At 37.5% G+C, this 16,193-nt stretch overlaps 1 protein-coding gene across 6 annotated transcripts in view; it reads right to left on the minus strand.

Moving 5' to 3' along the window:
• Window positions 1–16,193, minus strand: part of AKAP9 (A-kinase anchoring protein 9) — a 111,442-nt gene that overhangs the window by 81,151 nt on the left and 14,098 nt on the right. For 3 of the 6 annotated variants that reach the window (XM_060782279.2, XM_060782275.2, XM_060782273.2), the window contains exons 3-6: window positions 12,006–12,257; window positions 9,752–9,796; window positions 2,449–2,502; window positions 1,906–2,076 (exon numbers count right to left, since the gene is read on the minus strand). In XM_060782279.2, the coding sequence (XP_060638262.2) occupies window positions 1,906–2,076; window positions 2,449–2,502; window positions 9,752–9,796; window positions 12,006–12,257 (522 nt within the window). Of the gene's footprint in view, window positions 1–1,905; window positions 2,077–2,448; window positions 2,503–9,751; window positions 9,797–12,005; window positions 12,258–13,218; window positions 13,580–16,193 lie in introns of those variants that run through there. The other 3 variants (XM_060782274.2, XM_060782277.2, XM_060782278.2) reach the window with 3 other exon arrangements.

Here is a 16,193-nt window from a genome sequence, read left to right on the forward strand (position 1 = left end):
TATATAACCAAAGACAAACGAACAGAAAACCAGGCATGACAGGAAAATAAATGTACTGGGTATGTATGTATAAGGTTAAGGTAAAGGTTTTCCCCTGACATGAAGTCCAGTCGTATCCGACTCTGGGGGGTGGTGCTCATCTCCTTTTCTAAGCTGAAGAGCTTGCATTGTCCATAGACACTTCCAAGGTCATGTGGCCAACATGACTACATGGAGCGCCATTATGTGTATGTGTATGTATATATGTGTATGTGTATGTGTGTGTGTGTGTGTGTGTGTGTGTGTATATATATATATATGTATGTATATGTATAATGCAGCACAAATCCCTTATAAATATTTACTGCTATTTAACCAACACTAAGAAATTAAACTAGAAATTAAACATTAAACCAACAATTTTAAGAATTCCAGACAAACAAAGCACACATATTCCAAGTATTCCCCCAACTTGGTTTCCACCAAATGTGTAGGATTACAAACTCTGAGTTCAATGCAGCTGTACACTGCCAGCTCAGAAAAGAGCTCTAATGATAATGATAATGATTATAGATAGGACTAAAAACACACACAACATGCTCAAGTTTTGGATTCTGTGAGTAATATCTAAAAGTTATAATTGACACTGGATTTTGAAAAATATTTTTCTCCACTTACTGAAAATTACTTAAATTTAGAGCATTTGACATTTTTTCTCTTTTCAGAGATTTACTAAAGGATATAATCACTGTAATCAAACAATATATATGTGTGTGTGTGTGCGTGTGTGTGTATATGTATGCAAGAGCTTTTGTATACTTTGATCCATCAGAAAAATCTAAAGGTAGAGGAAAAAAAATAGTACAAAGTAATAAGATGATGATAATAATGATTTCAAATAATTTTGAGTCCCAGCATGGTTTTGCTGAGGCAGGCCTGGATTAGTTATTTTAATATTTTATTTAATGTAAAATTGCCTCCCAGCTCAAAGGTGAAGGAGAATAAATAAATAAATAAATAACAATCAACTCAGCCTTCTTTTTGGTTGCTAGTTCAAAGAAACACTGGCCAGAATCTGAGTTGCTGTGAGTTTTCTGGGCTGTATGGCCATGTTCCAGAAGCATTTTTTCCTGACGTTTTGCCCACATCTATGGCAGGCATCCTCAAAGGTTTAGGATTCTGAATCTCTTCCACACAGACAAAAACTACCATCCAGTATACGTGTATGCAGTGCCTTTTAATTCCTCCAAAAAGCAACAACCTGAAAATGCAATTCAGCATGTTTGCTGAACTAAAAGCTTAAGAAATGCAAGAAAGCAGGAACTTTTTCTGACAGACTAGGTGCATGTCTGATTGGGCAATTTGCTCATTCATCCTGTTCCCATGCCACCTTCATTTGCGAGCAGGAGTGAGTGAGAAACTATATACTAAGGACACTTGTGCTGATGACCTTCTTGGTGTACACTGGATTCACAGAGACAAAGAGTTCAATAATATTTCAATACTATTTTGTATACATATTTTTGATATTCTCGTTGCTTAAGAATAGGAATAATAATGTTATTTTGGCAATGACCCACATGGGATAATGACAGATAAGTGGTAAAAGTGTTAGCTTGTCCCTGTCCATTTGTCTGAATGGAAAATACATTTTATTCTTTTTTTAAAAAGTGATACCGATATCTTCAATAGCAGATGGGTATTACTTTTGCTGTGACTTACAGTGCCAAAGATAAAACTTGTGAAGCATTAAAGCGGAAATGATGGGAAAGTGTTCGACACTTTTTGTAAAATAAAATGATGATGAAGACAAACATAATTTAAATGAAAAATATTTCCTCATCATTATTGTGTCTTACCAAGCAATAATGAAGGACTGTATGTGTGACCACAAAGCATGCAGAAAGCAACATAAGGTAATTATACCTGTTGCAATCCTTCTGTACCATATGCTGCCCTCAATTCTTCTAGTTCTTTGTTTAGCTCTTCGATCTCTTGTTGTTTTCCAGACAATTCATTTTCCATGATCTCCAGTTGTGTCAAAGAATGCTGCATCCCATGCTCAGAGTAATTCTCTCCAAATCCAAATTCTTCTTCCTAAACCAATCCAAGTTCCTTAGCAGCCCAGCATTGTATAAGGGTTGTTCAAGGTGAGGATACTTAAAACATTCCATGCTCCTCAGCTGAGATAGTACTTAGTACGCATTGCTATGGAAACCTGCTTTGTTAGTGTAATTTGCTCAGTAAGAACAGTAACAGCAGAATACTATTCCATGTTCAATCGTACACTGAATTTTGTTTTCCAGATAAAAGAAGCAGTAGCATATATATACAGTCCACACAAGCTGCTGAAGTTTTACAGCACACAGGCAGAATAATTATTGTTGTTAGCAGTCTCCAGACACATTTCCCAATGCAAAACATTTAGTGTTTTAGTAGAGTGACACGATTTAACTTGAAATACTATACCCTAATAAAATCTGTAGATGCACCTGTTCTTGTCAAGAAACTGCAACCATTTACCTGTACAAAAAAATTCTAGATGCATAATGGTTTACAGCACAATGCAATGCTATGCTATGCATCTTTACTTAGAAGCAAGATCCACTGACATGGCTCAACAGGGCTTAATCTTAGCTAAGTGTGCACAGGCCTTCAGCCTCAATCTCTACCTTTGTTTAATTACTTTTCACTTTAACTTATGCTAGTAAATGCTTGTATCAATCTAATCAGATAAAAGTGGTTTGAGCAGTAAGACTCAGCATGCTCCAAAATCAGAAAGCTGCAGCCTTCATAACTGTAACAATAAAGCAATAAGAAACACAAAAGCATCAACTATCTAACTTTAAATGAAATGACCCAGATAGCTCATATATTGTAAGACTATCACTGCTAAAGATAGTTCCCTCAAATTGTGCCAGCTATGAAAATATCTACACACTTAAAGTTTTAAGATGACTGGGTTTTTATACCGGGGAATGGCATATTACTGAAATTAAGGTAACCCATCTGTTGTGCTATTGCAGTAGGCCCTCCATATGTGTGGGGAATTGGTTCTAGACTCCTCATGGATACCAATATGTACGGATGTTCAATTCCTTTATCTAAAGGAGCTTAAGTATCCTATTCACCCCTCCTCACTTCCATGCAAGACCGAAGGCAGCTGCCACTGCATAGCCTCCCCTCCCCACACTCACAATCAGTTCCACCTCACTCTCCCTCATTTTTAATCTCTCCATTCATAAGCAGAAGAACTGGAGTGCATCCTAAATATTCCTGATATTGATGGGAATGCTAACTCTCATTACATGAGTTCCTAAACTTCAGTTTGTATATGAGAGAATCTACATTTCTCTCCCAGTTTCTAAATTAAGCTCAACATTTATATATAAAACTAGCTGTCCCTGCCACTCGTTGCTGTGGCCCAGTCTGTTGATCTGGAAAATAAAGTAATGAGAAAGTGTTGGTTTCTAATATATGTAATTTCTTTATGCTTGTGGGTAAACACTATTTCTTGCTGTTTCTGTCAGTGTTGATGTGGAGAGTGTCTGGTTTGCCCAACCTGGAACATGCAACATATCATTGTCCTTCTTTAAGGGTTCCTTTCAAATCTATGATACTATATCTCTCTGTGTGTGAATCATATCTATCTATCTACATCTATGGCTGGATGGCTCTTTGTCAGGACAACTTTGATTACATTTTCTTGTCCTGATGAAGGGAGTTGGATTGGATGGCCTTAAGTATTTTCTGTTGGTCATGGGGGTTGTGTGTGGGGAGTTTGCCCCGATTCTGTCATTCGTGGGGTTCAGAATGCTCTTTGATTGTAGGTGAACTGTGAATCCCAGTGACGACAACTCCCAAATGTCAAGGTCTATTTCCCCCAAACTCCATCTGTGTTCATATTTGGGTGTACTGAGTGCTTGTGCCAAGTTTGGTCCAGATCCATCATTGTTTGAGTCCACAGTGCTCTCTGGATGTAGGTGAACTACAACTCCCAAACTTAAGGTCAATGTCCACCAAAAACTTCCAGTATTTTCGGTTGGCCAAGGGAGTTCTGTGCACCAAGTTTGGCTCAATTCCTTCGTTGGTTGAGTTCAGAATGCTCTTTGATTGTAGGTGAACTATAAATCCCAGCAACTACAACTCCCAAATGACAAAATCATAATTATTTGAGTGATGGTCACTCCTTGTGTTGTGAGGCATTTTGTTGCCAAATTTGGTGTGATTTTGTTCATTGGTTCTTTTGTTTTCAAGGTACTCATTATGCACAGAGCATTTATATATATATATAGATGGACAAAAAATAATTTTCAGTATACATCTGAATACTTTTATATATGCAAGCTAGCGTTTATAGTTTAAACTAAATGCATTTGAAATAGTTTCTTCTGTATTATTCTAGTGAACTGCTTCTGAAACTATGGTTCCCGACACCAAATGGTGCCCCTTAGCTTAATAATGGGGTCATGAAAGATACTGCAACAGTGAAAGGTTTCCGAACACCACCTAGTGGCTGTTTTAGACATTGGCATGAACCTGTTAGCAACAACGTGCAGTATTTACAGTGAACTCTTCAGGAAACACTTCAGCTGTACTTCATAATAAAGAAAAACCAGCTTGCTTAGCAAGCCTTGCAAATGCTTATTTACCATCACATTTTAATAGCTATTTTATAGACCTATATACCTGAGATTGCGTAAAAATTCCTCAGGCTTAAAAAGGGTCATGAAAAAAATTCTCAGGAAGAAAGGGGTCACAAGTGGAAAAATCTTGCCCTGCTCTAGTATTCAAGCCAAAAAGTCAGTATTTGAAATACATTAAAACCTACTGCCACAAGGGGTCACCATTAGAATTTAATGTAAAGTTACTAAAAACATGTCTCAAATCCCTTAGGATTGTGGAAATGTGCCATAGTTTAAAACCAACTTTTTTTCATTGAAATAATTTAATAGAAATCTTTTGCAAGTTCTAACTTCCAAAATAGATCCGTCTAAGAAACCTATAAGCCCACCTCATTATTTAATAGGTTAGTTATAAGCATAAACCCTAAAAATTGGTTCACATGTGTGACACTTTCAATTATTTAAAAGGCTTACTACTATCTGTAGTATCTACTATTTACTATCCCCCGGTGGCACAATAGATTAAACCCTTGTGCCGGCAGGACTGCTGACCAAAAGGTTGGCGATTTGAATCCAGGGAGTGGGGTGAGCTCCCGTCTTCAGCTCCAGCTTCCCATGCAGAGACATGAGAGAAGCCTCCCACATGATGGTGAAACATTCGGGCATCCCCTGGGCAATGTCCTTGCAGACAGCCAATTCTCTCACACCAGAAGCAACTCGCAGTTTCTCAAGTTGCTCCTGATACACACACAAAAACTATCCATGGCAGGTATGATCAAAGTAAGGCCAATAGGCAGGATGAGCCCACTTGAGTGCTTTCCTCCGGCCCTCCTCTTTTTCCCTGTCCTCTCAGCATAAAGATGTGCCGGCCTGCCAAAACCTTATGCCAAAAGGGGAGACAAACACGCACGTGGTGAGAGCCTTCTGGCCTATCTACCTACCTACCGTATCAATCCATCACTCTCTATCTCCTCAGACCAATCCCTGTAGCTAGAAATGCAGCAAGGGCCTCCCTTTGTTGCATGCTGGGCTTCAACTTGTGGGGCTTCTGTCAGTCTTTCAGGCTCGGCCTTTTCCTGGCCTCCACTGAAGCCTGGGCACCTCCTCCCCCAGTTCCCCTCCTCACATGGGGCGGACCCGCCCTTCTTCTCCTGCTGTGTCCCTCTTTGAATTAAAGGAGGGAGGGACTGAGAGAGAGTGCCTCTGCTGCTGCTGTTTCCATGAGGGATGCAGTCCATTGAGCTGCAGCATGCCCCTCTCCCCTGGTCATTATGCCTAAAGGTTGGCTGTTTTTCTTCCCCTCCTCTTGGCAGGATGGTGCACTCCCCCCTCCCGCCAAGAGGACAACTCTACAGGCACATGTGGCTGGCCGGTGTGATTCCCCCCTTGACAATTGCCACTGGCCTCCCCTTCAGGCTCTCCTGGCACCAGCCTTTGGCTTCCCCCCTCCCTCCCAGCTCGGTATGTGTTCACATTCTAAAAGGTTTGTCCATGCCTGATCTATAGTGACTAAAATGTATTCTAAGTATTCTAACAACAAATACCTCTTTCTCTTCAAACCTGATTATTCAATGTATTCTCAATAACGATTCAACAATTCCTACAGTTCTAAATAACATCATGCGGTAAGCTTTGAAATTTTGCAAGGAAGGTACACACTTGGAATTAAGGGTTACATTAGACCCCCTAGACCAGTTGTGACAAACCTTTAAGAGACTGAGTGCCCAAAACCAGCCGTAAGGCAAGTGGGTGAGGGAGGAAGAGCAAGCTGCGGGCAAGCAGGCGAAAGAGCCATAGGTTCGCCACCACTGCCCTAGACTAACCACCAAATTTAGCAGCAGCTGACTCTAGGAAAATCTCACAGTGCTGACTCAGACTACAGAGCCTTGAAAGGCCACAGGGCAGTGTCTTTCCCCATCTGGAAGCAACAGGATAGGAAAAGAAGGGGAAAAGAGATTTCTCAATATTGACCCTACATTTGTGGACTGCCCTCTGAAAAATATCTATCTGGTGCCCTCCTTTGTAACATTCTGCTGTTGCACTAACACTTTTATCTTCCAGCAGGCATTCAGTCTTTAATTTTGTGTGTCTTACTACTCACATTTTATTGCTGGCTCTATTTTGGATTATTTTTTGTTTTTGACATTAAAACCTGAGATTTCATTCATTGTTTTATTGGGTGTGTGTGTGTGTATGTATAAACTGTCCATTTAGCATTTGCCAATTTTATACCAACATTCAAAATTCAATTAATAAAGTTGAAGATGTCGAGATGTTCTGGAGTCTTCAATAAGAGACATCTATAAGTACCGTATATACTCAAGTATAAACCGACTCAAATATAAGCCGATTATAAACCGAGGCACCTAATTCTACCACAAAAAAAATGGGGAAACGTATTGACTCGAGCATATGCTGAGGGTGGGAAATGCAGGAGCTACTGGTACATTTCAAAATAAAACAGATACCAATAACATTACATTAATTGCGACATCAGTACCTCAAATGTTTGTTTTTTAATATTTACATAAAACTGTAATGTAAGATAAGACTGTCCAACTCTGATGAAACCATTACTCTAACCTTCTTCAGTATAAATGTGCTTACGTATCCTTCCAATAATAACAGAGTAAAATAATAAATGTAATAAAAATAATAATAGAGTAAAATATAGAAATGTAATAACAGTAATAGAGTAAAACAATAAATGTAATAATAAATAACTTTGAATCGAGACTTTTGAATCCAGACTGACTGTTTTGGAACACAATACACCAGACATCACAATGGTGGAAAAGAAATGCAAAGGCTCTGGCATAAACCAGTACAGGTACTCCCAGTGGTAATTGGGACACTGGGTGCGGTGCCAAAAGATCTCAGCCGGCATTTGGAAACAATTAACATTGACAAAATCACAATTTGTCAATTGCAAAAGGCCACCTTACTTGAATCTGCGTGCCTTATTCGAAAATACATCACACATTCCTAGACGCTTGGTAAGTGTTCGACTTGTGATTTTGTGATACGAAAACCAACATATAGATCTCGTTTGCTGTGACATACTGTGTTTTTGTGTCAGTAAAATAATAATAATAACCCAGTAAAATAATAAATAACTTTGACTCGAGTATAAGCCGAGGGGGGCTTTTTCAGCCTAAAAAGGGCTGAAAAACTTGGCTTATACTCAAGTATATACGGTACTCACTATTAATCAAAATGAATTTCATCTCTTGCATTACAACTAATATAATTACTCAAAATAAATTTCTATTGATTATTTAACTCAATTTCTCTGTTCTTCCTCCCTTATAACTAAACAAAAAAAATCTCATGATAAGAAGATCTCTACTAGTAGAGATCACTGTTTTAAGCAGAATACCTTCTACCCTTACTCGTGTTAGTTTTCCTCAGTATCATTGCATGCCTTCCAGAAAGAAGGTTTAGTGTAATTTGAAGACCTACATTATTTATGGACACATAACAGTTAATTATACATCATTTATGTGAATATTCTGACATCAATTTAATGCCAGTCTCATATACACACATGCACATACACAGTATTAAAACCACAAATAGCAGAAAAACCTAATCCTTTTGCATCCATTGCAAAACAATAATATTGGAGAGAGTTGTGAAAAAAAGGAATAAGTGCACAGCAGAAGTCCTTTTTATGATATAGAGAACATTCATCTGCAGTTTGTCAGAAATATTGGTAATTTAAAACCATACTAAGAATTTTATTAGCAGTTATGAACACTGTATTCTGTTTGAATTAGAGGTCTTCCAAAGTCTGCAACCTCTAATTCAAATGTGCTAGAAGAAGAAAAACTTGCTGACTACATTCCCTTACATGAACCTGCCCAGGCCCTGAAATGTTCAGGAGAGGCTCTTCTCTTGGTCCCACTTCCATCTCAAGCTCGGTTGGTGGGAACGAGAGGGCAGGCCTTCCTTCTTAGTGGCTGCCCCTCAACTCTAGTACTCCCTACCCAGGGAAGCCAGAATGACTCCCTTCCTGCTGTCCTTCCAGCAGCATGCAAAATTCTTTTTATTCAGACAGGCTTTTAAAGAAGAAGGTTTTTCAGATAAATTCAGGGTGTGCTGTGGTTTTTTACTTTGAACATGTTTAAATGGTTTTTAACTAGGAATTTAAAATACTGTTTATATTTAATCCTGTTTTAGTATTTGCATATTGGTATATTTTAAATTGTATGCTGATGCTTTTATGTTATGTTGCTTTGAGTCTCCTGCGGGAGACTCAATATAATAAACTGCCTCAAGTCGCCTCTGAGTTGAGAAGGGCAGTATATAAATATGGTAAATAAATAAATAATGAGACTTCTGAATTCAGACTGACAGAGTTTTGGAGTACAATATTCCTGACCTCACAATCGTGGAAAAAAACAAAGTATGGATCGTCGATGTAGCAATTCCAGGTGACAGCAGAATTGACAAGAAGCAACTGGAAAAGTTTACACAATATGAGGATTCAAAGACAGAATTGCAAAGACTGGCACAAGCCAGTCAAGGTGGTCCCAGTGGTGATCGGCACACTGGGTACAGTGCATAAAGACCTTGGCTTGCACGTAAAAACAACTGGCACTGACAAAATTACCATCTCTCAGCTGCAAAAGGCTACCTTACTTCAATCTGCATGCATTATTTGTCGATGCATCACACAGTCCTAGACACTTGGGAAGTGTCAGCATAGCGATCTTGTTTGCTGTGTACTAATCTTGTTGTGTATCAATAATAATAGTAATAATAATAATAGCTGTTTTGACAATGGAACTGCTACACAGGTGTTCTCAAATTTATGCCCACCAGAGGTAGATGCAGCCTATGTTGATCCCACATGTTTTAGTATGCACAGCAAATTGAATCTTAGATTAACTTCAATCTAACTTTAGGCTCAATATATTAATTATAAACATATCTGCACACACAAAAAATATATATATTTAAATTTCACTTTTATTTTATTCACATTATATAATAATTTAGGCTGCATTTTGAACAGTATTTTCATTCCTCAAAGTCATCATAAAAACAAGCAATATTAATTAAATATATTAAATAAAAATCAAAAGCCCATAAACACAATAAATGCTCTTATGCAGACTATAAAGTATTAATTTTCCTCTTACCTCTGAACTATAATCATCTGCAGTCGTGGAAATCTCACTTTCCAACTAAAAAAAGGGGAAAAATAGATTGGGACAAAATTAAAGATGCGTACTTCTATTAATTAAAGTCTGCTTTACAGGTCTCCCATTTACAACAATATCTTCTGCCCCCTTTTGACTAAAAGTAAAGAAATGGGCTAGCAATACACAACCTTTTATGTTGAAGAATATTAAAACTGAAGTTTTAAAATGTCAAGAAACCTTCTGTCAAATGGAATAGACTTCAAAAAATACAATGTTAAATGTATTTTCAAAAGTGTATTTTTTTTTAAAGGATGTTCTCAGGGGGTCATCTGATGCCTGTTTGGTTGACTATGCACGCTATCAAAATGTCTTAATTCATTAGGCTGCAATGCAGTGATCACTCAAGAAAAACTTTACTATCTAGGGTCTCTGTCCAAAGCTACCTGAAGCTTTGGGCAGGTAGGTAAAGGAGATGCAGGCAATACTGCAATCCATGAGAGTTACTAGAGCAGACCAGTTGAGAGCATCTGTACAAAAACAGAGGGACAAATACATTGTGGTAGGAGTTTACAACAGATTGCTAAACCAACATAAATCTCAGAAATCCAACTATCCAAGAGTTAATAGTTATGGGAGGGGGGGAATGGGACGGGGGGGGACTTCAAATAATTTGATATCTGCTGTGAGACCAAATCTGATAACCATAGGCTCTCCAACGAATTTTTGATGTATCATGCTAATAATTTCTTATTTCAAAAGGTAGAGGAAGGAACAAGGGGACTGATTAGCAATCCTGGATTTCTGATGCTGCACATGCTGTCATAGCTGCATGGCACAGAATCCTGGGATTTGTAGTTTGCTAGACAAGTGGCATCAACATGCTATAAGTATGTAGTTTTAAAGAGATATAAAAGTAGGCCTTAGCCCAGCCATTAAGATGGGATATTCACAAACCATATAACAATATTCCTTTCCTCAAATAACTTTCATATCCATTTGCAAAGCTAAATCTCATGCCATCTATTGCACATATCTAATTTTCCAAGACCTTGAGAAGCTGGATTTGCTTAATGTCAAAATAACGACACAGAAATGATATTTGAGGTCAGTTCATACTGATAGATGAGAACACTTAAGCTCTTTCCTGTGCTATCTTTTCCTATATATAGTGTCTCAGAGGATGTTAAGTGTATGATTACAGTGTTTGGCAGTAAAGAACGGTTCTGAAGAATCAGAATAAAAAATGAAAGGGTACACTATACCATATAACTCAAGTAGCAATTATTTGACTGCTAGGATTCTTAGTTTTCCATGCTTGCCTGACATGAACCATTAGACAACTTTTCTAATATTAATCCCTTCTATACTTTTTACATCAGTTACCAAAACTGGCATTTCCTGAGACGTTTCTGATTGCTTTAGCTAATTTCTAAATAGAATAACCAAAGAGCAAAAGATGATTACAAAGTTGTTAACCGGCTGTCGGTTTAAACAAAACAGTCCACGTTCCATGATAGAATCATCCATTTTTAAATGTATGTTAATGAAAAACTGAAAAAACTACTTATACTAACATGATTTGGCTTTACCTTACACATTTAGTTATATTGTTAGTAGGTGACTTTTAGACACATTGCTAGATTGCTAGAAAGCTAGACAGACATGGGACTACATGTTTTCACATGTTGGCAGATGTATATCTGCGGTTGCACAGAGGCCTGGCATTATCTTGTTTACATTCCAGGTAGAGAGACTGCCTTTTAGCTCAACATTTAAGAGAAGATGTCAATCTCCAGCAGCATTTCAAGTGACAACAGATTAAAAATCTTTCATGGTAAAACTCCAGTTTCAGAAAGCCAATTCTGAACAGGCCTATTAGCCACAATCTGTTCTGCAAAGCTCACTCCAAATGATGAAAGCTTTTATTTGTCAAACATAAATTTCTATTGCATATGATCCTTTTCTTTCATTTTAGTCTCCCTCGTTTGAAAAACTAAATGTAAATAAAATAACAAAAATAACAACAACAACAATGCAAGAATTGATACAAATATAGAACTTGAGGAGTCATGAGTTGCACTGACCAGTTTAAAAATATGTATTCTAGCAGGTTTTCATATGCAACTGTGAAACAGGGAGGAAACTATAAAATGATAACATGAATATAACTCTATAACAAAAAGAAGTAGCATCATAATTGTATATTACAAATCTAATCTAACAAAGCATATTCACAGTTAGAAACACTTACTTCTGTGGTATATGCTTGATCATGCTTGATAATTTCATCACTATGCAAAGTTCGTATTATAGCAAAATCAGATGTAGCAGCTGCTCCTCTCTGACATCGATATGTGGATTCATCTTCTCCTTGTAACTGGTCAATATCCAGTCCTTCTTGAACCAACTCCTCATCTTTAATGTTTGATGCTTTCTTCTTCTTCTTTTGCTTTTTGGGAGCATGCCCATCAGAATGTGCTTTTCTTTGCCTAAACTGTGCAAGCTAAAGATAAAACAAAATCCTTTTAGAGTGAAAGTTTTCTTCATTATTGCAAATGACACTAATTATGAGGATCTGTAGTGTGGTATACGTAAGACCCCAGAGATAAATGCAGGTTAAAACCAAGGTAAATGTTAGATTTCTACATAGTACATAACCCTGAACATGAAAGATGAAAACAACACCACAACTGCAAAATGTAATATGATTAGGTCAACATGTAGCACAATCTGACAAATATATATCTTACAGGCTTCATATTCCCCTGTAAGATGCCTACTTAAGAATAACAAGAAGGAAATGAATTCATATTTGAAAGTATATATTTAGTTCATAAAGTGTGAGCAATCTCATAGCTCTTATCAAGCAAATTAGTAATGTCTCACATACTATTTCATTAACATATTTTTTCACATGCTAAAGTTAGGGCATCGAGCTATAACTGCAAAATACTGAACTAAAGCCAGGAACAACATCACAGAGGACAGCAGGCAAATTACTAGACAGACACTCCTACCTTGTAGCAAAACATGGCTATGAACCAAAAAATTGCAGGTGAGCCAGACAAAGCACAGCTGAAAACCAATTAGTACCTAAGCTATTCAAATACTGTAAGTCAATGCCTTTTGTACAGCTTATCACTTTTAATGAGATAGAAATGGATTTTCACAACTAAACCATTACAATACATTTTTCTTAGCTGGTACCAAATATAGGTTCTAGGAGTAAAATAACATTAAAGCCATATAAACGATTTGTCTTCAGATCTGATTCCTTAACAAGTTCACCACATCCTATTTTTTTCTCCTGACAAACCATATTGCTTTGCACTGCATAGATAAAATCAGTATAAACAGAAGCAACAAACCTATAAATAGAAACAAAAAATGCCTTTTAAAACAGATGATAGAAAATAGTATTAGCAAATGACACCGCACAAGAATAAAGAACTCATGATATTCACCAGTCCAGAGAGCCAGGAATCCATTCAAGCTTGTCCGTTCCACTCGACTGAATAAAAAATGTTTCAAACTTTTGACTGAAAAGGTCTAACTTTCCAATTGGTGTACGCTAGACCATAAACTGCTTCTTCCATTAATTGGTCAGCTACAAACAAGCAGCAAATAGAACCAGCAAAAAGAATGCAGCATTTGCAGATCAGCCACAACACGCTACATAGCTAGCTACTTTTGTCCTTCTTCAAGTACAGACATTTTATTTCTCCCAGCTGGATTCTGCCGTCTCCAGTCCCTGACGGGACTGCTGACAACCAAGCATATGGCTCCTGCTAGACTCACAGAAGGACCTTGAGATTTGTTGAGCCAAAAATGTTCACCTACGTATTTAGCACTTGGTTTCTTCAGCTCTTCTCTGCCTTCTTAATTAGCTTACCCAATTAACATGGCCTTCTTACTTCTACAATAGCAAACTCTTACACATTTACCAAAAGCTTTCAAAAGCTTCAGCATTTCATCAATATTCTAAATAACAAAACCACAAGATCTCCAACACCACATACACCTAGAAATTCCCCAATAACCTATATAATTAATTTGTTATTATCCCATCCACCTAAGGTAAACAATAGAAACCACGAGAGGAGACTTATCTTCTTAGCAACGGAAGGAATGGCTTTCAGTTCCCTAAGTGCTTTATAGAGCGAGGATGGACATTCAACAATTACTTAAACTGAAATCTAACCACTAGCATGTTTAAGATCCCAACATGCATATAAAAACTACCCAACTCTTATTTTGTCAGACAGCAAATGTAGAAACTAAACCATAAACAAATGCAATTCTTTGACTTTAGGATGGAGAAGAGAACATTTTTATTCATTAAAAACATTTTAAGGACTTGATAAGAAAGAGTAAAACTGAATGCAGAACCTTTCTTCAATTTAAGTAATCACATAACAGCTCAGTTGGCAGACAATTAAATAAAAAACATACAGTTTATGTCCTTTCTCAAAACCCACTAAATGAGCTTAAAGAAGGAAGTGCCTTGACTGTGTATTCCTGCATAGAGAGGATTGGACTGGATGGCCCTTGTGGTCTCTTCCAACTCTATGAGTATAGAGTTGGAAGAGACCAACTCTATGAAGAAAGGACAGTCAAAAACACATCTGTTACACTCTACAAAAGTGTTTTTGTATACATTTTAATAAACATATCAAGTCTTTGTTCTACTGAAATCTTACTTTATTTTTTATTATTTCACAGAAGTGTTAATACAACAGCACGAAAACAAGGATATTGCTTAAATTTATGCAGAGCAATAATTATAATCCAGTCTTATTGATTTGTAATTTGCATACCTCATATTTATATACTTCATATATATCATCTCTCTCTTTGGGCCAGCCTGGGCTCTGAGATCTGAGATCACAGTTGGTAGGAATGTGTGAGGGGGTCTTCCCCGTGGATGCCCCTAGATCAGGACTGAACAACTCAGCAGTAATAAAAGGTCAAAATTAAAACCGTCTAAACTTCTTTGGGTCACATACCCAGGACCGGGGGTGCATTTTGCTCTTGGGGAACCAGACTGTGGAGCCCTCAACATCCTTTCCACAGCCCTGAGTGTGGGGCTTCCTCTGCGCCCTCTACAGCCACCAGGGAAGCTGCCTCTAAGACCCCTTCCCTGGCTTGAGCTGCTTGAGCTGTGGATCCAGGCGGGATACTTACTGTGTTGGATAATACAGAATGTTGGATGAGCAAAGGCTGGATAAGTGGGACTCTACTGTACTTCTAATAAGATTCCAAACACACATAGTGTTTTACAGTTCATAATGAATAGACATCACCAACACCAAGACAGATTTTAAAGTATGGTATTAAATATGAGCAATATCTGCAATGTGTTTAAGCCAAAACTTTGGTGATCCCTTAAATATAACATGTCTATTTACCAATTTAGAAGACAGTGGGGAATTCTGGCACTAACGGATTGGTAAGAAATGTCAGTGAGTATGTCAGCCTTCTTGTCACAAGAAAAATTACTAACAATCCAATCACTGCTGGAGCAATTATTTTGCTACATGTCTGCTGTAAAGAACAGGTGCAAGCCCAGTTGGCATGACTAGTCAAGTCAGTTACTCATCTGTTGGACATTTAACCATTTTGAATCTTTGCCTGACCAGCACACATTTTCCAAATGCAGCACTAACATGGAGTTGTTTATTTTCTTCTACAGCAATACAAACCAATTTCCCAAAATCACAAACACAAGAATAGAAATACATTTTGCTTCTTCATGACACCATGTCATCTTGGACATCTTGTACTATTCATTTGGATGTGTGCTTGCATAAATGAAGCATAGGTGGTTTATTCAGGCACTTGGGTAATTGCCCAAAAAATGTCAGACTGACAGAACAGGAGTGTGGACTGAAGCCCTTTGCCCTTTCCAATCCTCTTTTCCCATCTGCTTATTCATGGCAGTATCTCTCCTTCTCTAGCTCCTTTCCTAAAAGATGATTATTAGAAAGTTACTGCCAGAATTTCTTAGCCATTTCTAAGTAACAAAATTATCTCCTGATTTGAATTTTTTTACACAATTTAAAAAGGTCCTGATTTCAAGAATAAACATTTGTTAATTTCTAAGTATAAATAGATTAATATTTTTGTCTGTAAACTATTTGTTTTAAGAAATTAAGCGAGTAACACCTTTCTGGATCCTATTACATTCTTTTCCACTCTCACAACTATACAAAGGCCTAATACTACAGTACTGCATCCAAAGAAGTGGATTTCTATCCACTAGCGCTCATGCAAAAAATAAAAAGTTAGTCTTAAAGATGCTGCCAGATTTCCTTTTTTCTTCTTCCCTTCTTTCTTCCTTTTTATGTGCTACAGGACTAGAATCATAGAATGATAAGAGTTGGAAGAGAGCGCATGGGTCATGCAGTTCAACTCTCTGCCATGCAGGAAAAGGACTACC

The sequence above is a fragment of the Anolis sagrei genome, chromosome 6 (genome assembly GCF_037176765.1).
Source record: "Anolis sagrei isolate rAnoSag1 chromosome 6, rAnoSag1.mat, whole genome shotgun sequence".
Classification (NCBI taxonomy): Eukaryota; Metazoa; Chordata; class Lepidosauria; order Squamata; family Dactyloidae; genus Anolis; species Anolis sagrei.